General features: G+C 32.5%; 2 protein-coding genes across 2 annotated transcripts; both read right to left on the minus strand.

The window, feature by feature from the left end:
- Positions 1–1,591: 1,591 nt before the first annotated feature.
- Positions 1,592–14,898, minus strand: LOTGIDRAFT_228413 (hypothetical protein; the record flags this gene model as incomplete). Its single annotated transcript, XM_009053471.1, has 13 exons — positions 1,592–1,712; positions 2,135–2,248; positions 2,659–2,900; positions 3,233–3,475; positions 3,904–4,182; positions 4,648–4,862; positions 7,187–7,418; positions 7,823–9,289; positions 9,527–11,650; positions 11,820–11,962; positions 12,377–12,593; positions 12,917–13,116; positions 14,706–14,898. The coding sequence occupies 13 exons, from the start codon at positions 14,896–14,898 to the stop codon at positions 1,592–1,594; spliced, it is 5,790 nt and encodes a 1,929-aa protein (XP_009051719.1).
- Positions 14,899–16,751: 1,853 nt separating this feature from the next.
- On the minus strand, positions 16,752–22,749 carry LOTGIDRAFT_103911 (hypothetical protein; the record flags this gene model as incomplete). The annotated part of the gene is made up of 15 exons (XM_009053472.1): positions 16,752–16,865; positions 17,268–17,447; positions 17,774–17,964; positions 18,313–18,399; positions 18,601–18,814; positions 19,066–19,175; positions 19,464–19,647; positions 20,014–20,141; positions 20,302–20,383; positions 20,638–20,749; positions 20,950–21,071; positions 21,273–21,420; positions 21,784–21,905; positions 22,168–22,263; positions 22,564–22,749. The coding sequence occupies 15 exons, from the start codon at positions 22,747–22,749 to the stop codon at positions 16,752–16,754; spliced, it is 2,076 nt and encodes a 691-aa protein (XP_009051720.1).
- Positions 22,750–27,228: the final 4,479 nt, after the last annotated feature.

The following is a 27,228-nucleotide window of genomic DNA, read 5'->3' on the forward strand; positions in this document are numbered from 1 at the left end:
ATGTGAATATTATGATTTATATAAAGAAATATGCATATATCTATATATATATGGCCATTTAAAAACAATTCACAAATATTCAAAATTTGCAAAGAATGGAAAAACTTATTACAGCTGAGGTATAAGAAAAAGGTTGCTGGCAAAGCTGAACATATCCACAATTGCAAAGTACATGGAATATGCAAAACACACAAGTATATCCAATAACAAGGAAGGTGTCCCAAGAAAGGCACAATACTAAATGTAAGATAAACAAATTAAAATAAGCAAAAGTAAAATAAAACAACTATTTTGAGTGTGACCAAGAACTAACAACTTTTAAAATTGAAAATATCACCCTTGAATCAAAACCTTTCAAAAGATATGTAATTACAGGGAATAAATACTAAGTTATCTACTGATTCAACTGATAAAATTGCTTAAAAATATAGGAACATTTCCATTCTAAAGTATTATTACTTTCAAAAATGACAGTTAAACATTATTTGACCCTCATTTCCAGATCAAAAAAGTCCAAATTTAATTTTGGATAGAGCTAAGGGTAGATGAAATCCATTCTATCTGTTAATTCAGTTGTTCGCTAGTAGATCATTTCCATATAAAGTTATTTTGATTGAGAGAAAACCTTTTAAATGAGATGAATTAAAATCATAATTTCTTTGTCAAATGCTGTAGGTTGTTTACATCAAAACAATATCACATCGTAAAACAAAATATTAATCCTTCAACCTCAATGATATTGTTAAAGGATAAATCTAATGAAATGAGGTACGTCAAGCGAAGTTTTTTATGCACTGAAGGTAATTTGTTTCCAGAAGAACTATATGCACATCATGGGACAATACAAAAGACTAAACTGAAGCTGAATAAATATAATTGAAGATTTATATAACAATCATTACTACAGGCACAACCTAAAAATAATATGGGCTGCTTGAGTTTTGATTTGAATCACCTCTGGATGTGCACCATTCTCCAAATCTGAAATTAATCTGCCATCTTACCCTTTAGGTAGCAGACTGAAATAATACCGTCAGTGAAATCTGTATACCTCCCTTAATTGGCATTGCATGCAATATTGTTTAGTGAGTGCCTTTCTGTTATAACATTTTTTACTATCAAACCAAATTAAAATATGAAATATTAATTAATCATAACAAATGAATAATATAGGTTAACAAAGAATACACGGTCAATAGTTTGTGACATAGAAATGGTATAAATTGCACTTCTCCATTTATAACATATAGGCACATATAAAAGGGTGATTGGTTTGCTATAAGAATAAAGTTGAACTAATACTGCACTATTTATCTATACTATAATGGCCCTTGTCTATATTCTAAATTGAATTTCCCTCAACCCAGTTTAATAACCTAGGCCCCTCGCTTCTTTAATCTGAGACTTCCAGTTTCCAAAAAGAAGAATATTTGTGCTTATGTTTTGAAATATTGTCCTCAAAGTAATGTAACATTATAAGCACAATTTTATCTTTTCTACAGAAATCCAAAAAATTGCAATCATATCACAAAATATATATAAACCCCCTGATAAAAGCATATTGTAGTCCCTTGTTTCTAAAATTCTAGAGTTATTCCCCCTGTGAGCCTTCTGTTGATATAGATTTTGTATTGGTTGTTAAGGAAGCAAATGTGGTATTAGCCACAGTTCTTACTACTTCCTGTAACTCATGAACTTCCTTTTCAATATCACTGAAAAATAAATCAGATTTTTACAAAGTAGAATAAATTTTGTTTCTTATTTATAACTTGGTGTAAAGGTATATTGTTGTCAAGTATTTACTTTAACAGTTGCGGAGCTTAATTTCAGCTATTGCATGCTAAACAGAAAGCAGGACATTTAGTATGAAAAGTGATATTGATAGCTTTATCAACTAGTTCAGCAAATATTTTGATGACCTTTTTATCCTTTTAAAACTTATGATTGTTTTTGAGAAAAATATTCAACCAATCACATATCTGGTGCAACAAAAGTTGGCTATAAGTTGGAATATCTTGGTAGAATTTCATCAGGATGCGAAAATAAAAATTTGTTATAATAAGAGCTTTAACATTGATACATCTGATATTGTCCATTTACCTTTCTACAACGAATAACAAGAATGAAAACCTACCAAGAAGTTTGATTAGAATTATGAATATTTGTAGTATGAACTTCCATTGACATATGTAGCCCATTAATCTGAGATTTCAATGAGATCAAACAAGACTGGAGATTATCTAATGGTCTGAAACAAAACAAACATTAACATCAGTGGAATCAGTACCATGGTGACATTTCTAACCGAGAGAACTATGGTTCTGTAGTGCAGTCATTAAGAGCATTGCATACTAACATACTAACATTGCATACTGACGTCAATTGCTTGGTTATGTAAAAAATGGTGGTCATGGCTTCTGTCTTGGTTGGCATGTGAAAGCCCTGACTAAGCCATCTTTCCTCATTATTCCAGTTGACCCATCTGTAATGGATACCAATAATCAGGGAAAGATAAATGCAATGCAGTTTGCCAATGACCAGCTAGTAGAAAGGATCCTAAATGAACTAAAGTTATTTTCCTGTGTGATAAATTGTTCTTCCCTTCTTTCCGTCTAATGAAACTTTTGACAACCTTCTCAATAATACCATGGTACTTACTTGCTCTCTAGAGTTTGAATAGCAGTTTGTTCTAATAGAGTTTCTATGGCATCAAGATCATATTCTGGTGCTGGTATCACAGTATTGTCCTGGAGTTCACATTGCACACCTTTCTCTACCATAGTAGAGCGTTCTAGGGTGCCAAGGGTGGTACCATTAGTAGCATCTGGTAAAACTGGCTGTTCCACCACTTCTTCTTCTTTCTTAACTTTACTTTTCTTGGAATTCAATTTCTTGGTTAGCTGCAAGTCAAAAATTAAATTTTTCCGTCTTTGCTGTGAATTATCCCAATCCAGTGGATTAAAAAGGCACTGTGACTACTCATATAAATTAAAGATTGTAAAATCATTCACAGTCGGGGTATTGATTGTTGCAATTTTATCTTTCATTTATCTTAGTTAAAAAAAATTGCCGGCAAAATAGTGTCAAAAATGAATTTATAAAAATCAATTGTTCTTAAATATTTTTCATTAAAGAAATCTTAATAAGACCATGTTATTATTTCATTATTTAATGTCATGTTATCATTTAAGGGTATACACAACAATTGCTGAAAATAATATAATCTACATACCTTATGATATTGAACAGAAGATTTTAAGGCACTTCTTAACTCAGTGACTCGCGATTTCTGGTTGATTTTCTCTTGTTTGGCACCTAATAATTCTCTCTGAAGCTCCTCTATTTCAGTCTGTTTCTCTTGGATTGTCTGTCTAAGTAGGTCTATCTCAGACTGTTGTCTTTCTTCTACCAGTTTCACTTGATTCTGGGCAAAATCCACTTCTCTATTCTTCTTGTTAATCTGCCACTGCAAACTCTGTGGATGGAAATATTTACTTACATTACGAATTTCAATCCAGAAACGTACAACATAAATTTGTGTGATTGTGTCAAAGCATGTTAATTATATTCTACATATATCGAACACAAAATTGACCACATACTTCAAAAATTCACTTCTTAAATCTCGTGCTGACCTGTTTCAATCAAAAAAATGTGGGTTAACTTTCATATAGGTGCATGAGAAAACTCACTGACAAAAAGATGAAGAGCAGCTTGTAAAATAATTTAGATCACATTTCTTTTACCCAAAGCAACCTACTGTAGGCATTAATGTATTTTGTAAATACAAAATCTAGACTACTATTGCCTCTTGGCTACTGATTTAGCTTAGCTAACTGACATGTGAAGAGGAGCAAATTCCAAGTAAGCAGCCCTCAGGTCTAACACAATTCAATATCTAACCTCCATTTCCTCATTAATAAGAGAATTTCTAGCAACATTGTCAGACAACTCTCTCTGGACATGTTCTAATTCTAACTGTAAACTTTTCTTCTCTAACTGTAGATTCTTCACTTCTGACTGGTGAGAGACACCAAAGTCACGATTATTGTCTAACTCAGTCTGTAATTTGACTACTTCCTGTTCATGTATCTCCACCTGGTGACGTAAAAGTTCCTGTTCCTTTTTAACCTCCTCATTATTCTTCTTCAATTTCTTATTTTCTGTTATTTTTAAACCAATCTAAAAATAAAAAATTTGAAATTAAAATCCAAGGTTTACAGTTTGAAAATACATAATCTTGGATAAACTCTGGATTGCTGAGAGTTTTGACTCACATGAAATAAAGAATTCTGTTATATGTGAAAATAGAGTGGCTGGGCTACCTTATGTGCAAATGACAACTTTTTCAGACTTTGTACAGTTTTGGTCATTGTTATAAAGATAAACATACAAATAAGATTAGTTTTGCTGATTTCAATGATGTCATTTTTTTTAATAAGATTTATAATATTACTTAGATATACAGCATATGAATTGTGAAGACTTCAATTCAAACTTCATCTTGAACATAGATAAAATCCACAAAACCTGCTCATTTTGATATTAAGACCAAAACCATTTTTCATCTTCACTAGATATGACTGCAAATGCTACAAAATCAACGGCCATGATCAGAAGCTTTATATTCAGTATTTTTATACCAACCTGTTTTCGGAGATCACGTTGCCCATCCTTTTCTTTCTGTAAAGCTGTTTCTAGAGAATGGACCTGTTTAATATAATCATCAGAGGTCAACTCCCTATCTTTATTACTATCCTGTAGATGTGTCTGTAGTTCTACTAAACTTGACTCACGACGTGCCAGTGCCTCCTCCAGCTGGCCCACATGTTGTTTTAATGATACATTATTCTGGATCAATCCTGAAAATACATTATACAAAATTGACAGGTAATGCTTCGTTCCAGTCTACTACTCTTGGTAGACCATATATTTTAAAGCTTCTAAAAACAAAACTGTAAAATAAAAAATGTCTGATCCTTGTATAAGTAAAGGGTACATTTTTTTCAGATCGTTTTGACATTTCTTTGTTTTTAGCTATTGCATTTTCAATATCTTTGTTTTTTTGTTCCAAATAAAAATGACCTGTACTGGACATCATACCAAACCTAAACTGACTATTTACTTCACTTGATACCAAATTGTCATTCATTCTTATTATTTCTATTATTATGTAATGATGTATGAATACTAACGGGTAAGAACTTATCTCATGCTGCCAACACTATTTAGAATCAACTACACATCAGGACAGCTGGGACATATGGGGGTTCCCTTAACAGTAAAACATATTGACATTTCATTACCAAGAGTAAGTGAAACTACAAATTTTACATTTTTTTTTTTATCTTAAAACAGCTAATAGTATATTGAACTGTTTCAAATTAATGATACCGTTTTAGAATCCTGTTAAACATTCAGTTCTAATTATAAATCCAATATGATGTATAATTATCATGGTTTGTGACACAATGCTATTAATCCTTCAAAATATGGCCCAAAAAGCTATAAGTTATATTGTTGACAAGTATTGTCAATGAATTGTATGTAGTGTAAAAAATCAATATACAAGTCTATATAAAAGTCTACTAGTAGACCAATATACATAATGATGACAGATGCTACATTTATGTTACATAGAAAAAAACATGGTATTTAAAGTTTACAACACGGTGGTCATGTTTAATTTCACAAATCTCAAGCTCTGGTTACATGAAGTGACATTAAAATGGCTAAGAAATACAACTGTTAAAGTCTTAATATAACATAAGAGCTAATGACTATATCAATTCACCAGTATAAAGAAATGATGACTGTACAAAAAAAAAAATTCAAATATGTAGAAAAGTATTGGAGGATTCTCACTCTTAGGCCTTACATGATATGAAGGATTTGAAAATATGTTCACAACCCATAAAATATAAGCAATTTAAAAATAAGATCCTGTACTTAGAAGTAATTGAGTTGTTGTACATCCATATTGTGCTTTATAAATCACATCAGCCATTTTGATCAAAGACAAACCAATTACCTCCCTTTTTGATGCAATAGTCATCCAGTCAATTTTCATAACTTAAAGTCATTATTGAGCATTATTCAGTATGAAGTAACTATCATTCAAAGAAATAATTAGTGCAACCTTACAACTAGATTACTTGAGCACTATTGAACAATTTAAGAAAGTAAAGGTATAAAGCTCCCTTTTTTCACTTGGAATTCTGAGTAAATGTTCAAGTTAAAAAGAAATCAAATTAGCCTATCTAAACTAATGCTGTTTGAGCTGTATTCAAGGGAACAATCTTTGAAAATAGAATATTTCAATACAGAAGTACTGCTCAGCCTTCATAGTTTACTGTTGTTTGAATCTTGTCATGCAAACAATCAAAACAATATTAGATCCATTGTTCATTATTGAGCTGTTTTGTAAACTTAGACACTATTTGGCAACAGACTCACTCCTTGTTTTCAGAGAATCAGAACAGTTGATTTTGAAATGGAAGTTCCCATATCAAGACTTCTACAAGCACAGTAAGTGAATTTTTTGATGCAATAACTGTTTAATGTTTTGTTTATTTTGCCTGTCTTTAGGTCATTAGGAAATCGAAAAAGAGCAGGCTAATGCTGCTGTCCTGGCAAAATTTCCCTCATTGCACCCTGCATGGCTTTGCACGTCTTCATTAGCCCATATGGTGCAGAAAGTAGGACATAAAACTTTATTCATTTCATTTTTTAGGTCATTTCAAACCTCTTGTTGATCCTCGTTCTATTTAAAATACCAGATGATTTATTTTTGTTAATGAGTTTTGTTTTCTTTGACAATGTAGAAAAGTTGAAATCATTTGTTCAGAAACAATTTTGGAGTTTTATTTGTTTGTTGCGATATTGATTCACATTTTGAGCATTTTGATGTTTCTTCAATTGTCAATAATTAACCAATCATCATTAAATATAGTTCCAAAAACGAAATTCACAGGCTGGTAATATTGAGAACAAACTGAAAGGGATTCGTTATGAATTGTTGGTTACTGAAGCTAACATGCTTTCACTTAACCTTTCAAATTAGAAATTCCCTAGACAGTATGCAAAGACTAATATCATTGAAGCAGTCCGAAACTAAATGCTTTTCCTTGGAATTGTCATGTTAGCATATCTAAGAACTAATAGAATAAAAAAAATATATCCATACCTTCTAATCTACCTCTTTCCTTTTCCAATTCTAATGCCAATTGTTGGTTTAATTCCTCAGTTTTAGTAGAACCTTCCTTCTCATTTTTTAAATCTTCAATATTTTGAACCAGTGTTGTAATATGTTGTTGTAGCTCTGTTATTTCATTGTTTTTAGATTCTTGAAAAGCTACAATGTAGTCTTCTAATTCCTTTACACGATTCAATGCTGTGTCCAATTCATTTTGTAGAAACTGAAACAGAGAGAAATAAGATCACTTAATTCAAATTCCATCATAACATTTAATGAAAATAAATAGTCTTTCAAAATAAACTATAAGTAAAATACTGTTACAGTTCTTGCTGTAGCTTCAGAGTTTCAGTGACCACTTGCCAAATAATCCCCTGAAGTCATAATATTGGTAGTTATTGCTTGCAAAGTCTTTCAGGGTATATTTTTGTTGAATCATACAAATCGGGTATTTTAAATTTGATGACTAGCTGATATTGAGCCAGTGTTGTTTTATAATCATTATGTACTACCTGTGAAGTCTTTCATCGTACATTTTTGTAATGGAAAGCCGGAAATTGGAGATTTAATTTTTACAAGTGATACAAATAGCTGAAAAAAAAGATAATAATTCCAATAAATTTTTACCTGTAAGCGTGACTTGTACTGTTCAGCACCAACATTATCGTTTTCAAATTTCTTCTGTAAACTCTTTAATTCACTCTCTAACTGCTGCTTCACCGTGAACGTTTCTCGTAATTTCTCACCCAGAACTTCAACATTCTGATCATAGTTCGATTGCCGATTTTTCAACTCTGTTTGCACAACCAATAAATTGTCACTTAATTTCGATATCACTTCCTTCGCTTCAGCACGATGAAACACTAAATTGTCCTCTAGGTTTACCACTTTCGATTTTAGACTAGTATTTTCTGCCATTATTTTTTGATGAATTTCGTTCGAGATACCATCTATGATCACAGATGATTGCAAAGGCTCTTCATGAATTTTTGCTTGGTTATTTTCTACAATATTTTTGTCTGTTTCTGAAACTTTTTGAAGATTGTCATAAGATTCAGAAGAATTATCACAGATTTTGGAATTAATGCCATCTACACTGTCACTATTGGAAGGCACAATATTTTGAAAGACTTCAGTGTTTGTCTCTTTGTTTGACTGTGAGACTTTCTTTAAATATTCAATAGTTTGCATTGAGGAGTCCATAAGAGATTTAGGAGTTTCAATAGGTTCAGTTTGAAATGAACCATCAGATGAAGGCATATTAGCACTTCCTTGAGAAGATTTAGCAAAGAACTCATTTTGTTGAATTAGTTCTGACATATCTGTGAGGTTCATTGTTGTCTGAGCTGAGGAGGCTGATGAAGGTTGTCCCACAATATCATCTGTTTGGCTATGGGAATGCTCTAAAGTGGCTCTGACACCCATAACAGACACATCATCTGTGTTGCTTGAGGAATCTGTTTGTGGCATCAACTTTTCAACAGTTTGGCTGTGAGCTTCAGTCAGCTCGATCAAGTCAGTATTGCTAGCCATTTGACTGGTTTGTCTTTCCAAAGTTTGCATCTGGCTATCACTGCTTTCAACCACAGTGGTGTTACTTTCTGAATGAGTCAATTGCTTTTCCAATGTTTGGCTGTGAGAATCTGCTTGCTGTATAGGAACTGTGTTCATGGAGGAATCAGTTTGACTGAGTTGTCTGTCTTTAGTTTCATTTAAAAATTCACCAGTTTGCTCAGTTTCTTTTGGAGTTTTGTCTTTCTTGATTCCAATAGCTTCAGTAACTACTGTATTATCAGCAGAGTCTTTTGTATCCACTATATGGTCAATAGTCTGAATATCTGCATCACTGCATCTTACTGGGATGGTGTTGCTTTGTGCATCCATTTGCTTGACACTTTGAGTTTGGCTCTGACCATCTGAATTCTGTACAGATACTGTATTTGTAGAGGACTCCATGCTTGGGACTTTATGGTCAATTGTGTTCATTTCAGCATCCATCAGTGGAACTCTTGATGACTGGACTATGTTGTTCAAGTTATCACTGGTTATGTCAGTTTGTTGCATTTGAGATGTGCATTGTGCATTTGATTGATCCTTTGGAGACATTTCAATTTCTGCTTGAATCTCTTTGTCATGCAGATCCTTCTGTTTGGCTGCAGACTCTAATTGGGACTGTTGCACCAGCTGAACTTGCTCCTTTCTGGTCATTTCTTCTTGAAGTTCTTGTTGAACATGAACAAGCTTTATTTTCACCTCCTGCAACTCTTTTACTAGTTCTGTTTCTCGTGCATTTTGCTCTTTTGTTCTCTTCTCACTAGAATCCTGTATTACCAAAAGTTCGTTCTTCAGATAGACAATCTGTGACTCTAAGGTTGATTTTTGTATTTGGATGTCATTCAATGCAGATGACTTCTCATCATAATCCTTGTGGATTGTGTCATAACTTCTTCTTTTGATTTCCAGCTCTTTCCTGACCTTATCCAGTTCCTCTGAGAATTCATGTTTCTCATTTTTTACCGATTCTAATTCTGTGACTTTGCTACTCAGCTCATGTCTCATCTGTTTGAAACTAACTTCCACTTTTCCCATATTTGACTTCAAGGCATCTAATGCATTATCTACCAATGCTTTTTCTTTTAAAGCTCCATTCAAAGCAATTTCAGCTGTGGCTTTTTCTTCCTTCAACTTCATGATCTCTGTGTCTTTCTCAGCAAGTCCTCTCTGAAATGCTTTCAACTGCTCATCAACTTCAATAATTTTTCTTCTCAGATCTTCCAGCATCCCATCCTTTTCATTGATCTTTTCTTGAGAGAGAGTAAGCTTCTTCTCCAATTCAATCTGGTGACTTTCAAGGGTAAGGATGTGCATCTGCTTCTTCTTGGCATCATCTTGTGCTTTCTCCAGCTGAGATTCAAGCTCTGAGTTACTCTGCATTAACATAGATATCCTTGAATATTCATCTTCCACAGACTTGCATTGAGAATCAAAAGAGTCTTCTATGAGTTTCTTCTCGCCTTGCATCTCACGAAAAGCAGCTTCTCTATCCATCATGTCCATTTGAATAGCTTCCAGATGCTTGGCCAACAATTCCTTCTCTTTCAAAGCTTTATTTTGTGATTCAGTTAGCTGCTGTCTAAGTTTTGTGTTGTCCATTTTCAATCTTTCTACCACTGATGACTGTGACACACTCTGGGCTTGGAGTATTGTAAGCTCCTTTTGGAGGCTGCATCTCACTTCATGGGCCAGCTGGAGTTGCTGTTGATACCATTCCTTAGCATTAATCAAAGCTGTTAAATCATTCTTGGATATTGAAGCTTCAGCATCAGCCTCTGACTTAGACTGCAGAGTATTCTGAACTTCAACATAAAGCTCAGCTATCTTGTTTTTCAAAGCCTGTATGGTCATTTCTTTCGCTGAAAGGGTGTCTCTTAATTCTTTCATCTTTAAATGGAGTTTGTCCGTTGCATCTTGCGTTACATGCAGTTCATCTTGTAAAATTTTTGACTCCTGGGCTTTTTCATCCAAATTTCTCTTGGCTTCCGCCATGGAGTCCTCCAAAGACTGTCTCACCATTCTCATTTCTTCAAGATCAGCTTTTAAAGCAAGTTTCTTTTCATCCTGGCCAGCAGTGGTTCTGTGAAGCAGTTTTAGTTTCAAAGAAGCCAGTTGTGCTTGAAGCTCTGCCCTTTCTTGAAGATTAGAATTGGATTCTGTGGTTAGGATTTCTAGCTGCCCTTCAAGTCTAGCCTTTTCTCTTAAAACAGCATCTAGTTGTATCTTTAAGGCTTGACTTGTGTCATCAGTGGGTTTATGGGGAGTAGGGACTGGTGTTCTTGGGACATTAAATATTGGTTTGGGAATATTTGGAAACAATGGACCTAATTTTGGAAGGACAAATTCAGATTTGGGAGCAGCTGTTGGCTCAGATGAGGTCTGAGGTGTATCCTGCATTTTTTTAGGTGTTTCAGCAATCATGGTTTTGGGGACTTCAGAGAAGGATTCTTGGCTTGAAGAGCTTAACTTTCGTGGAGGCAAAAACTGAGTCATATCTACACTTTTCACAGGAGATAACGACTCAAGGAAAGACTGGTTATCAGAGATATTATATTTATCAACCAGTCTTTCATTTGATGATTTTCTATATAGTCTATCATGTTGGTACTTTTGACCACTTTCAGGAGAGTCTTTTGTCTTACTGGTTCGCTTTTCTTGATTTTTTAATCCGCTTTTTTCTTTGGTGACTGATAACCCTTGAGCAGGGATTCTAATTAACTCCCTTGGGGAGGAATTGATTGGAGGAACTTCTATGTCTTGTGCAGACTGGGTGCTAGAATTAGAATTATTTCTATTCAATGCTGGTGACTGGGAAATGACTACATTTTCTTGGTTGGCTAGTGGAGATTCTCTTGCTTCAATGCCAGGTTCAATTTCTGGTTCTTTATTAGGTGACATTGTCTAAAATAGAAAAAAATGTATCAAAATTATAAGCTTTAAGGTAAGCTCAGAGAATCTGAGAAAAATGATGATTGTCAACTTAACACATCTTTCCTCACAGTTATGTCAATTATAATAAATACTACTTAATTTAAAGCAAGTAAAAAAATAAATGTGGTCTGTAACATACCTGATCTAGAGAATATAAACTAGAAGTCTCTGATAGTGATGACACACTACCATTACTCTCTGATTCAGCTCTCATCTTTCTCTCAGCCTCGGCTACAATCTGAGCCACTACATCAGGAGGGGCTGGAGTTAGTTTACTATTTCCTGTAATAAATATAACACTATTTAACAGTGAGAATTTGATATTGTTAATCACAGTATTAAAACACTCTAAGCTTAAACTCCACTACAAAAATAACCGTGGCATACAGCATACTCACATACAAAAATTTATGTCATTCTGAAACTGAATTTGTCAACTGTTTCACATGGTTTTAGGATTAAATATGTAATGTATGTAATAGTCTTTGGGATACACTTAAAGCTAACCATTCCAAAAATTTATATTTTCTTTCTCCAGCTTCAAAACTGTAAGGGATATTGTCCTTGAAATATATGCTTTAATATCTGAAAGTTGATGTTTTTTGAACATGAGAAATGAAAAGTTGTTATCATATCGTAAGAAAACTTGACGTCAATGCTTCTTTATGATTCTCAATACATTGATGAACGACCTACCAATAACAGTTCTCTGTAAATGTAGAGCCTCTGCTACGGTATCAAATGATGAATCTAATATAGGAGTTGTAGGAGAACTCATCTTGGATGTTATTTCTGTTTCACTAGGCATAGTGTATTTTCTAGAGGTCGTTAGTGAGGTTTTAACATGTCTTTTCAGGTTTTTTAAATTACTGAGTGGGATCTGTTTATTAGCAGCAGATGAATTTGATGAGATCTGGAAAGAAAAAGTTCAATTAACTTTAGCGACTACATTTCATCAAATTGAGTGACATGGATTCAATAAACAAACATGGCTCCTAATCATCAACTTTTTCCCTTAAATCAATTGATACCGAAAAAAAAGGTCTTAAAATATGAGATCAATACATGTATCTATGTTATCTCTTCCTTACATCATATTAATTTGCCTCTATCTTATAGATCATTTAATCATCAGAGTTTTGAAGAGTGCTTTGGGTGGCTTTATTTTTTTATTTTCCCTATTAAAAATGTATAAGTAATCATTAAAAGTATTTTGATTGAATTATGGCCCATTACCTGTGCTATGGTAGATATGTCAGTTACACTTGGTTTAAAGTTATCATTCTGACTAACAAAATCTGTATCAGCATTGATCACAAAATCATCTAGACCTTCTTCTTGTAGGGGATCTAAATAGTTATACCAATCTCTGGAACTAGATTTACCACTGCCTGATTTTCTCGGAACTTGTATTCCAACTGAATGGGTGGTATTATCTACAAAGAAAAGTTTGATCTCGTTAAGCCTGATATATTGTGGATTTTGTTGGTTCAACAATTATCAAAATATCCTTGAGATGCAGTCACAATAAGTTCAATTATCAAAATGTTAGATTAGTTTTACAATTGCTTAAAACACATGCGAAAAATGTTCATTATTAATCCTTTTATATATATTTTGAAAATTTCTTTTGCTCTAATAATGAATGTACAACAACATCTGGATATTCAAAAATGAAAAAAAAATTAGTATTTGAATTTGAAAACTTTATTTTGTCAAGAGATATTCTTAAAAATATCAAATTTCTTTTGCTTTTGCAGTAAATGTAAATTGTAAAGACATGATATACAAACACAATCATCTATTTATTCAATAATCAAAACTAGGATTTAAGTTATAGAAATAGAATACCTGTTAAAAATTGTTATACTTTGTTATAAATGCAATGAAGTCTCATTACTCTTGGGTGTGTCTAACAATAAATGTTTACATTTGAATAATTATTTATATCCTTTAGCTCTCAGTAATAGAGAAATCTATGAACATGAACAAAATCAGAGCAGTTTAAATCAGAGCAAGTACAACCTCGAAAAATCTTTGGTCATATTTTTTATCCAAGTCCTTGCCAACATGTTTTTAAGCATCAAAATGCGCACGAAGTTACAGACCAAATTGTATACTGTAGAATTATAGTTATTCATAAACAATTTGATATTCATGGGTTTCAGCAGCCAATCAATATTTATGTACCAGCAAAATATATAAAATAACATAGCTTCTGTTGGAAGACAACAAATTCATAATTTAAGAACATAACCCAAAGTTTAAGCCAAGGTTATCAAAGATTTTACATACATGCATAGTTAAAAGTATTAAGTTTAAGGAATTAGTACCCATTTGTTGTTATTCATGATTAATAGTCATTATCATTATGATTAATATAGTTTATATTTCCCTTTAACAGTAGGTGGCAATTAGTTATTTAATGAAGGAATACATCATGTTTTTAATAAAATAAATGAATGAATTGAACGTATTAAGAACAGCTGTTAGCTATAGGTATTGTGTACATGTATATATATATATTTCTATATCACTCTACAATTGATGTATTGAGGACTATTTTAACTGTGAGAATGTTTAGTTATTATAATATAATATATATTTATAGCACCTGGTTATAATGGATTTTCTCAATTGTAACAGGATACTAAATTACACTACATACAAATTATAATTAATGTATAAAACAGCTTGGTAATATAAGAGTTGTTTAAGAAATATTCTTTAATTATAATATTAGCTATTTCTTTTTCGTAATAAGCCTTACTCTAGGAATCTTTTCAAGAAAACTTTTTAGACTTCATGAATTGAGAATTCTTCTTCATTTTCTACAAAATACCAGATCGTCAGCATCAAATTGTATGTTAGTTCAGTTTGTTTCAGTTATAGTGGCATAACAATTTTGGTAACAAACTGCAACAACTTTACTTTATAAGACCAAAAAATAAGAGTCCCTCAGCCTTAAATATTGTTTTGTTCCTTGAGTGAGCGATTTTTTATAAAATTTGAAAGTCAAAATTACCTAGACCACAAGTTGTATACTGTATATTTTGATACTCATTCTTGTATTCTACAGTAGTATCTTTATCATTTGTTGGTTGTGAATCATAGTTACAGTTGATAACAGCATCAAATGAATTAAACAAATTATCTCCAGGATCTTCTTCACCTTCTTTAAATGTAACTTGTTGAAGAGTCAATTTAAATGGCTCCATAAAAATTCTTTACCAACTTTTTTCATCTTCTCCCTTTGCTGAAAGAAGATACAAATCAGAGACCTTCCCCACGGACAAAATTTTTTCTGAAAATTTCATATCCAGTTCAGCTTTTCCCTTCAATTTTTCTTAGAGCTATTAATATATCAATTATCAATCTATTTACATAAACATGAAAGATTCCTGGAATACAACACAACATTATTGATGATCTAGGGCAAAATTTTACACTGACTAAATATCACCCACTTGAGCAATGGTTTTACAACCTTAGCCCCTTTCTACTGACTGAATAGAGAATGACTTAAATTATAGTTGTCCGAAAAAATTTTGCCTGATTACCTTCAAAAACTTTCAAAATTACCCCCCTTGAGAGCAATTATCCCTTAGTCGAAAACCCCTGTACTAAAAACTGTTTAATCTTAGATATTTGTGTAACCGATTTTTAAGGCTTATAGTTATAAGCTTACATCTAAGAAGAATTTTCATGACCAAGTTTGACAATCGACAGAGACTGTGATATGCAAAGTATAATGAGCTCACATTTGCACTTAAAGTTTTCAATGACTGACAGTTTACAACAATGTAACTGTAATGAAAGTGACACTTTCTGACAGCGATTGTGACAGCAATTTGCAAACAAATGCAGAGATGTGCTATGTAAACAAACATCTCGACAGAGTGGAGAGGTGAAACAAAAAAGACTATAAACAGCACTCACCCCTTCTTGAATAGTCTAAGCGAAATGGTGTTTTTTTCTTAAAACGACGCTTGTTATAAACAGTCAAAAAGTGACTAATATGTAAAAAAAAAATTTATTTCAGGAAATTCTTTTCTAAGCCGACATATTTAATCCCGTGTGGAAACCCGAGACTACATGCGTGGCAATTTCGCCGATAAATGGAGTTTTCTCCCTTTAATCGCAAATAACACTGATGTGATGTTTGTAGTAAGTAATTAACTAGACACTGAAAAAATATTCAACAATGAATAGACCCTTTAGTCTTTATCTTTTGCACCTTATTGGGCTAATGAAGATGGGCATCACCATTCAGTGTGCAATTCGGGAAATTTTGCCAGGACCGAGGCATTAGCCAACTCTTTTCTATTTAAAATTGACAAGGAATCTTTTAAGATTCACAGCCTGTAGCACACAGGGCCTTGGTTTATTGTTCCATCCGAACGCCGAGATGTCAGACCCTCAGACATGCATCAGTGACAATGGTTGTTAATTTTTCTAATTTGGGAAGACAGGGTAAAGAAATGGCTTTAAAGCACTTCTATAATACCATAGTGAATAATTCAGTAACTGTTAGACTTGATGTCTTTCTCTTCTTATAAAAATATTATTTGGGAATTTTTATTCATTAAATATTTGATTATATTAATAATTTCTATATAACACCATTGGCAATCATTCCTGTATGTTTTTTTGTATAAAGAATATCAATAGGCTACAGCACCTAATACAAAAATACATCTAGGATATGACTTTACATAATACATATTTTGAATTCATTAATGACTTGATTTTATCATTACTTTTAATTTATTGATAATATTACAATATCACATTCAGTTTCATTGTGCTAATCTGAATTATCTATGTACCTGAACAGATCAAATATTGATACTGAGTTTTCCCTGAGCTATTTTTATTTCTACAATCATTTCAAATGTAATATACATGTACAATGTGTTCATAGTCAAACATACTGTTATTTCCTTTTTTATTTGTTTTAACAATCTTTTAAAATACATTAGAGCACTAGTTTGAAGGTAAAAATAAAACCTTTCTAATATAAAGTCAATAATTAAATGCTGTACAGAGTATGTGTATAAAATATCACAGATTATGATTCACTATCTTCTTTTAAATGTATGAGTAATGTCCCTTTAGATACTGTTTCACCAACTTGATGTACTATTTTCTCTACTACTCCTGATTTAGGTGCTCTTATAACATACTGAAATATAAATAATGCCAATTTGAAGTTTTTCTGTTCACACTATTAGAATGTTATGTTCAGTATTCAAAAACATAATTCAAAACCTCTGTCTTTTTGAAATGATAAGCCTTATTTAAATATTTGCAACTGCTCAATCTATTTGTTAAAAGATGAGAAGCTCTCCTCAGCTCTTTATCAACTGGAAAAGGGGCCTTTAGAACAAATAGAACTAGACAGTATTATTTTATAATTTGAGAGGGAAAATATTTTCACAAGAAAAGAGCTAAAATCATGCTATGTGTTTCAGATATGAAGTTTTCATCAGGAAAGCTTGGTTAAGCATTGAATATCACAACTTGAGGTATTCTCCCTTCCATTGAACCATAAAGTGCCAAAATGCTTAAATATATTTGACCTCACCTCCATTTTCATGGCAATCATAACTACTACAGGATCTCCTTGTTCTACCCTAGATCCTTCTTTTACTGATACACGTTCTATAACACCTGGCATTGGTGCTACAGCATCTCCTGCTGCCCCTCCTCCTATCTTAGATTCCATGTATTTAGGTACTGGAAGTTTTAATTCACGATTTCCAGTCTACAAAAATAAGAACAATAGTATTAAAGCTGATCATTTTCATTATCAATAAAAGTGAAGGACATGTAATGCTGCCTTGCTCTGAGAAACAACAGGTTTAATTAGCTTCTGTTTTAATATTTCTATATGGCTCTACAATGGATGTTTTGAGTACTATTTCAAAATTGAAAATATTTTATTATTGTATTTTCAAATGTATATCAATAATACTACTTTTAATTTCAATTTTGGGCATAAGACACTTTCACCACACTTATCAATATGCTGTCGGGCAAAACAATGGTATTTTTGGACTCAAGAACTAAACAAAACTTTCATAAACTTACCCCTGAGAAGAGATGTAGAGAGTTACCATTAATAACTATAGAAGATGATGATTTAATACCATCAATAAAACACGTTAGTTCTAATTTATCACCACTATTCTCTATCTCACCAGTTACTTCATGTATACTGCCATCAGGTGTCTTGATCTCAAACTCACTGTTAGAATACTGTATGATCTCTACTGATATTTCTAGTGGGAGGAAGGAACGAAAGGTTTGTTATATGTTTATTAGAAAGAGTTTGTTTTAAAATAAGGCTGACTTACACTAACCAAAACGATATGTCTTCACAGAATTAAGGTGCTTTTATACAATAATGGAGTTGCCTTAATGTAACATCACATAACTTGGAGTATACCAAAAAAAGTAAATTGAATACAATTTCAATGCTACTATAGATGTGCCGCTAGCATCACTCTTCCATAGAAACTCACATCAATTTGAAATCATTTCTGACAAAGAACAAAGGTATTTTGCTTGGCGTAGTAAACACATGATTTTATTTTTATGAGAAATATGAAACAAAAAATCTGCCCTACCATTATCTCCATCAAATAATGAAACTGTTTGTGTTCTATTTTCATTAACTCTCATACCAGTAGACCAGGAGAATGGTGAGTAGGGATCTAAAACAGACAGTTTTAGATATAAATATAATATGTATTAGACAATGGGAGAAAGTATAACTGAAATGTTTTTTTTAACAACTTATCAGTAGGTACACAGCTGGTTTGAGAATTTAGGTTTTTTTTCGTATTTCTACAAGTCACTGAACCTGTTGGAAATTTCCGCCTTATGTAGTGATGACTAGTTGATTTATAACCTACCTAGAGAATCAATACTGGTGCGATATAACTGATCTTGTTTATTTAATATCATAGTTAGAGCAGCTTGACATATAGCCTGTGAGGTCAAAGGTTGGTCTGGAAATAATTCTTTAGAATATTGTGGTATAAAATCTGTATTAACATTTCCTGCTTGAAACTCTTTATGGTTGGCTAAGTCTAATAGAAACTGGATGTTGGTGCTTAGACCAACTACCTGAAAAATGTAATAAGTTATTTTAGACCATTTCTATTAATCAGCTTCTATGTGTAACCTATATTTTTGGGAATTCGACTGAAGAAATTAGTGTCATAATACACTAGGCCTAAAATCATAAAATCCTGTGATACACGTGAGAATATCACCTAAAAACCAATAGTATAACATTAATACTGATGGATAACGTATTGATATATGAAGTATGAATGAGAAGACCTTACATTGAGAATATAAGATGAAAAGTGTACCTGATATTGTTTTAAAGCTGCTATTGTTCTCTGTAATGCTGATTGCCTGTCTTCAGACCATACTACTAGTTTAGCTATCATAGGATCATAGAACACTGATACTTCATCTCCTATAATACAACCAAAATACCACAAATAACTTACTATAACAGACAAACTAGACTCCATGTCATTATATTAGGTGATCCAAGGCACAACCAAACAGACAACTGTATACATTTCATTGATAATTAAATGTAAATCATAAAGTTATGAAACATCACCAAGAATTATGAGTACTGAGTCTTCCTTGATCGAGGTTGAAAGAAACAAAGATTAAGTTTTGCAGTGGTTTAAAAAACCTATCTATTTGAAGTTAAATGTGCAAACAGAATCAGGTTAAAACGGAGGACTCGTACCTTGTCTAACCCCTGTCTCTATTCTAATGTCATCAGTAGGATTAGGTGTAGATAGATGTAAGAGAGGACCTGCCCCAGGCATAAAATTAGAGTTGGGATCTTCTGCATATATTCTAGCTTCAAATGCATGACCTTTCAACTTGAGTTCTTTCTGAGTTTTAGGTATTTTTTCTCCTGCAGCAACCTAGAAAAGACAACGGTTCCATAATACTGCTGATGTGAACATTGTTTAGTTATTAGAAAGCCAACACCATTGTGCAATGGGAGAAATTCTACCAATATAACTGCAGAAAATTTGTTTCATCTAATGAAGTAGACACATCATCAATGACAACCTCACTGGACAATGTCAAAGAGAAACCATGGTTTAATTAATCAATTCAAACCCCACAAAGTGAACAAAGAGCTTAACTTGCTAAAGAATCAAGATAAATAAAGTTAAGAATATAGATTAACAAAGTGAGAGAGAGTTGCCTAGTGCACAAGACATGGGCAGCACAGCCTCTAATTCAATGCCCCAGCCCCCATGATTAAATATGTGTCATTTTACCCTGAGTTGCCATTCCACGAGATCTGTACCAGTTATCATCTCAGTTACAGGATGTTCAACTTGTAATCTGGTATTCATCTCCATAAAATAAAACTTCTGGTGTTTATCCATTATAAACTCTACAGTACCTATAATATATATAATAATAACACTGTTATTTCTACATTCTACATTATTTCAGATTAAAGAACTATTTGATAGTGAAATTATGAATGAAAAGCATTTCAAAACCAAAAATTTATGTATAACCAATATAAGAAATAAAATATGAATATAATATAACATTACCTGCACCAACATAATTAACAGCTTCAGCTGCTCTTACTGCAGCTTCTCCTATAGATCTCCTTACTTCTTCACTTAGTCCAGGCTGCAAAATATTTTACAAATTCCATTATTATATATTAAATCAACAGTTGCAAATGTAACAAGCATGTATATGCAAATTCTTAAATGTAAAATTTTTTAAGGCCTTTGAAAAATGTGTCAATATAAGGTTGTTAAAATACTTATGATAAAAATTAGTCGAAAGTTGTAATTTTATGTTGAGATATACCATTCTTAAGACAAGCTTTATTTCAAGATTTATTGAGAAACAGGATGTTATAATTTGAGAAAGCTTACAGCAGGTGCCTCTTCAATGATTTTTTGATGTCTTCTCTGTACACTACAATCTCTTTCAAATAAATATACATAGTTACCATGACGATCACCAAATACCTGAACTTCTACATGTCTGAAATATACCATAATTTATAATGCTGATTCTCGAATATTATTACAGAAAAAACATGTATTGGATGTAAGATAACGCAAATAATTCATACACATACACTTAACTTCAGTTATTCAATATCAAATCTGTAGTCTTTTTGATAAATAGATGATTTCTAGTCAAAGAATTTTAAAGTAACCATGAATATTCTATTAACATACCTTGGTGTCTCAACATACTTCTCCAATAACATAATCTGATCACCAAAAGATTTCATAGCCTCCGTTTTAGCTGATTCTAATTGATCATCAAAGTCATTTTTTGTCATGGCTATTCTCATACCCTGAAATATTCAAATATTCGTATTTAGTTCCAACTTGTTTTGTTGATTGATTTCATGAATCCCAAACGTGCATAACTCATTAATCGAACCACCCCTAAATCTAGGTCAAATTCTCTCCCTTTGCTGACTAACATGTAGCTGAAAGATTTGCTATTCAAATATTTGTTCTTCAACTGATGTTTAAATTTCTAATGGTCTCACCTTTCCCCCACCACCTCGGACAGCTTTTATCATGATAGGATAACCTATTTTATCAGCTTCTTGTTTTAATCTTTCAGTTGATTGGTCCTCACCATGGTAACCTTCTATTATAGGTACACCAGCTTTCGACATAATAGCCTTTGATGTACTGCAAGAAAAATCGATAAGCAAATGCATTTTAAAATACAATAATTTAGATACTCTAAATATTCAAATATACTAAACAGCTCTGACTCAATCAAATAATCCAAGAGTTTTAACAGAAGATGAATAAGATCCATTTTTGAATAAATCCTGAACATTTCAATATGGACCCTTTCTAGAATGTGATGTGTTCTTGTACAGCTATCAAACATCCGGGTGCAACGTAGGATCGCAGATGCTCTATGTTCTATACTCCATAAAAATTCTAAAGGTTTGCACCTGAGGTATAAAAATCTATAATATCTTCATTCAATCAGATGTCAAATACTAAACAATACGAGTTGAGAAAGCTGAAATATAAGCATACCTTTTAATACCCATATCTCTAATAGCAGAAGCAGGTGGCCCAATAAATATTATGTTTTCTTTCTCACATAACTCAGCAAACTCTGTATTCTCTGATAGAAAACCATAACCTGGATGAACTGCCTGCAATTAAAAATATCTTTTCTACTTCTAGAACAAACAAATAATGATATCCTAAGCAAAACCTAAAGACAAAGATATATCATCCTTACAAACAATTCAAGGTTTCTCTGTCTCACCTCTTTAAGCTGAAAAAAAAACACAGACATCTTATCTAAATTTTGAGAATGGTGCAAATCGAAGCTATCAGTGTCCCAAAAACACAAAAAATGATCTTTTTATAAATCCCTTTAAAGATGAGAATAAAAATGAAAGAATATTGTACCTGAGCACCAGAATGTTTTGCAACTTCTAGTATTTTATCTTGACATAAATAACTTTGACTGGCTGGTGGAGGACCAATAAAATATGCCTCATCTGCCTGCAATGATAAGAGCAAATTTGTAATCATCATTCTGCAGTGTACAATCCAGTAAATTAAATGATGCATTTTCTAAAAAACCACTTGGTTGTGAAATAAAACAAATTTTTCAAAGTTATAACGGAGCTAAGACATTTCTTAAAATGCCTTATAAATCATCACATAATACTATATATCTACAAGGATCACATTTTGAGAATTGGGTAAGATTGACTCCTCTTCTATCCTTCATACGCCATACCATAGCAGGAAACTTTGTATTTTGGCAAAAATTCATATTGTAGCATATAAAATAGTTACCATAGCAACATGTAAAGAGTTTCTATCAGCCTCACTATAAACAGCTACACTACGAATGCCCAGACTCTGAGCTGTTCTGATGACGCGACAAGCTATCTCTCCTCTATTAGCTATCAATACTTTAGTTATCGGTTGGTGAGGTATGGTAGACCCATGTCTTATTCCTTGCAGATTCCTGAAATTCATAATTCATAATATCAGTCAATAAAAGCACTGGCCAAGATCAGAAGAACGAAACATAAATTGTTCATACCATTTATCTATCAGTACCATCAATTACATACACATCTACATACACACAGGTTCTATAGAAGGTTATCAGAGCTGTCCACCATTCTGCTCTGCTGCCTCCAACAAAGTCATTAGGTTTGTAAACTCAACATGCCTTTCCAGAAGTCTGCTTACATTAGCCTACAAAAGATTATTACTTACCATGATTTGAGCCTGTTCAACAAATGTCTGGAACTGACACCAGGAATTCTTGAGGTCATGTTTACAGTAATAACAATATTATAAACTCAATCTGAAAAAATGCAATTCTGGTGGTTATGGTAAAAATCAGAAATGTCATATTCGTTGACATTGATTGAATCTTTTGATTTTTTTTATGCTTATATTATCTGATAAATTAAAATGATACCGATGATCAATTTATTTCAATTTCATTTGAGACATTTAGTTTCCATCCACAAAAATTGATGGCAATCACCACAAAGAAAAAAAATTGGATTTCCCTGATAAGAAATGTATATATGCATGACAAAAAGCGAAAAAAGACAAGCAATCACACTGTAATGAAGTAATTATCATTGAAATTTACCTTTTTCAAGAAATTTATTGACATTGAAGTAGGGGAGTTAACTCTTTCATGAACAATGTTTTAATGATATCAGCGGCTTCAGATTTATTTTCACCGCTTACAGCATTGACAACAAATGAATTATCTCCCTTCGACCACAGGAACATATTAGCTGCACAAATTGGTTATTCTTCCGATGCTTGCTTATTATAAAAGTCTTTTATCGACAATTAACTTAATTATGACACAATATCAAAACAATATACGAAGCCACGAAAGCGTATTCCCTATTAGTTAGGAACATCTAGATTAGCCTAATTATAACACTAGAGTAATGAACGATATCTTGGCACGAGATCTTAGCCCGCAAAAGTCAAGGCTATATTTTGTCCAAAGATCCTTTTTTGTGAAATGTTTGATTGGTCTATTTCTCAGTGTAAATTTTCATATATTTAGCTTTTAAATACTGCATTTATAATATCAATTCAAAGGGTTTTGTCGCTGTCCAAATAAACATGAGGCAAATGTTTTCGACTTGGAAGGCCATAGTCCATTATGGACCCGTTTTATAAATTGTTGCTATAGATCTGGAAGGGGTTTTCTCGATATTTTGTGTGTTTCGCAGAATGCTTCTATTTTAATCATTCTAGCTGTGTTTCCTTCTATTTCACGAAAAAATAAAATGACAAAAAAGTCAAGAAAATGTTTTGTAGACAATAATTGAATAAATTAGTTCAACAATTAAGTCATTCAATTGGTTTGTCCGCAAAATGCTTTGTTCACTCTATGAAGAAGTTTATGTTTCAGATATAATTAACTCGGAACTTTATGACCTCAAAAACATAAGTGTTAATAGTTGAGATCTTACCAACTTTCATCAAAGCCAGGAAAACACTTGAGATTCTTTTAGACACGCGCCAACAATAAACATCCTTAGTGGCACGTGCCTTAAGGAGGTGGCGAGATTGAAAAGAAATTAATGGTGACCACCGTCCGACAAAAACTCATAAGAATACCTCACGATTCTCAATTACTATAAAATTAGCTCAATGTTATCATTACTAAGATTTTTTGTCAATTCTACATAAACTCATTCATCATACCGATAAGAGTTGATAAATGGTTATAGATATTCTGTAAATGAAATAATAAGCAAATATAGGCTATGATTAATATATTGGACTATTACATGATATACGATCTACTAACTCATCCTTGCCCCTGTCAGTGCTGCAGGTCGGAATGACTGATGTGGAAAAAGCTGCTAGTCCAGGGTTTCTCAAGTAAATAAACTGAAGTGCCACTTTCACTGTTTGGAACTTTGCGTTACCTGCCATCATTAGCCCAATCAATTGCAGGAAAGTAGGACGTATAACTCCATTCAGTTTAGTTCATTTTTACTAACTCAAAAACATCTACCACACGGGATAGCCTATCACGAGAACCTATCTATATTTTAACACGAGATTTAGAATATCTTATCAAGAAAAGGAATAGGCCTGTCTTACAAGAATACAAGATTGTACCACACTTAAAATATCAGTTGTAGGATTTAGATTAGTACGAAACATCTACCTCTATTCTGGCTATAATAGCTATCACAGGCTGGAATATAGAGGCAGATATTTCGGACAAGATTTAGGTATATATCTTAATTGAAAAAGGATAGACTTTTATAAGTTAAAACGGATTTGATATATTCTTTACTTAAAATTTGAAAGTTCTCCAAGTAAAGTAATTATCTAGAAATTGGAAAGTTAGAATTTCAGATAAACAGAGATCAATTAATTATTTTATTTTTTGATAAACATGGATTCCTGCCAAATTCCATCTTATTGTGATTTATAGCTGAAATATTATCTCTATAACTTTTCTGGTTTCTTTTTACTTTGGTTGTTTCTAGTAGAGCCTGCAGTTAAAGAAGAGGAAAATTTCGGCATTCATATGACCAATTTTCTTTTCGTCGGGTTAGTTGACTAAGTCTTTATCCAAAGGGCGTGAGGACATCCATTAGTTTCGACTGGTAGGCTTAATACATGAAGCTATAATTGGATGCATATAATGATTACGATTTAGGTAAAGGTCGGGGTTTGGAGAATGTAATCTATACGCCATATATCCATTTTAAGAAGTTGATGCCATTTTATAAGCTCTGTTCGAGAAGGTGTGTATTACGTCACATGTTAAAAAATAATTAACCTACATTATAATTCTTCTATTTATGGTGGAATCATTCTATATTAAAAGCTCATAAGGCCTATTTGAGGACCTTATGTAGATTTATATTTCTCTATCTCAATTGGATACTGCACGATGTCAATGATTCTCAGACTGATCTCGTACCTTTTGACCGTAAAAAAAGATCAACTTTTCTGTGATCGTCATTTGAATATTGTTCTAAATAATTTTGAAGGTTATTTGGTGGTCAAGACATCTGATTTCAGTACGTCTGCTAGAATTTCCCGCGCTGTCAGAATGCTACCTGTTGCTTAGAGAATGTTTATCATCTGTTAACAGATGAAACAGGTTAAGATAAATAAAATAATAATATCAATGACTTTGTTTATATTTCTTATTAACAGAACTAGGCCTGTTTTATTCCTTTGTTCTGTGGTCACTCCACCCAAGGCATATGCGAAGGTTGCGAAGCCTAATATCATTTTTATGTATATTTGAAAATGCATGTATATGATTTCTTTGGTTAGGCTATGTTTTGGCTACTTTTAATTTATATAGGCCACCATTTCTGAAACCCATTTACTTCTTTTTACCCATGCCCATACTCTGTTCCTTCTTTGTCAATAAAAAGCTTTATTATTGTCAGACGCATTAAACGGCATTAAACTCTAAACAAATACTCAGAATGTAGCAGAAAATCATTTTCTCAATTTTTCCCTCTCTGGACGCCTGAATAATGCAGATAGAAGTAATGGCGAAATGAATAATGCAGATTTCTCCTTTGATTCTGTCTGGTTGGGTTTCCAATAAAGGGAAATTTTTTATGAAGTCAAAATGACACGATTGAAGTGAAAACTAATCAGAAATATCGATTATAATCAAGCAGGCTGCAGACAGAAAATAGTAATAATTGGATTGATTATAATTCTTTATCGCATGCACACACCCATTCAATATTCACATGGTTAGATAGATATTCCTAACTGCTCGTCCTTTCTTATATTTTAGACACAATTGGTGCTTTGACTGTATATATAATGTTTAATAGGATAAGTCTTTGTTAGATTTTCACTCTGTCTAAAGACCGATTTATTAACTAATTATTTGAATATTTGAAACACCCTTTCAGTCGAGATGTAATTGACATTGACATTGGTTTTTCCTCTTTAATTATTTCCCCAGTATAATTGTAAAGACCGGAGAATCATGTTCTAGGCATTTAATTACATTTGTCAAAAAAATAAATGAACAAACATATCAATCATATTGTGCTAATAATATAGGCAAGCTTTAAAAGACAAAAACGAATCATACATGCCCTTCCATAATGTTACACTCATATAATGAAAATGCCCATCGTCATAGACGGATCCCTTTCGAGCTCAAAAGACAAGAATCTTGTAAGGTCATAAAAATACACAGGTAAGAGGGCAGATTGTATTAACCGTTACTGCTTAATCTTCTTTGATCAAGCGAAAGAGAGTAACGATTTTTAAATTTTCCCCATTTCTTTATTGGCGCACCTGACTATATTACATTATAATAAGTCCTCAATGGGCCTTCGTACATCTATCCCAAACTAGAATAAAGAAGTCTATTTTTAGTTTAGTCTCTTTCAGAGGCGGTCGTATTGAACGTGTTCTGTACAATATTCTTCAAGGATTCCATGTTTAATAGACTTCAGGACG

The sequence above is a fragment of the Lottia gigantea genome, assembly GCF_000327385.1.
Source record: "Lottia gigantea unplaced genomic scaffold LOTGIsca_2, whole genome shotgun sequence".
Classification (NCBI taxonomy): Eukaryota; Metazoa; Mollusca; class Gastropoda; family Lottiidae; genus Lottia; species Lottia gigantea.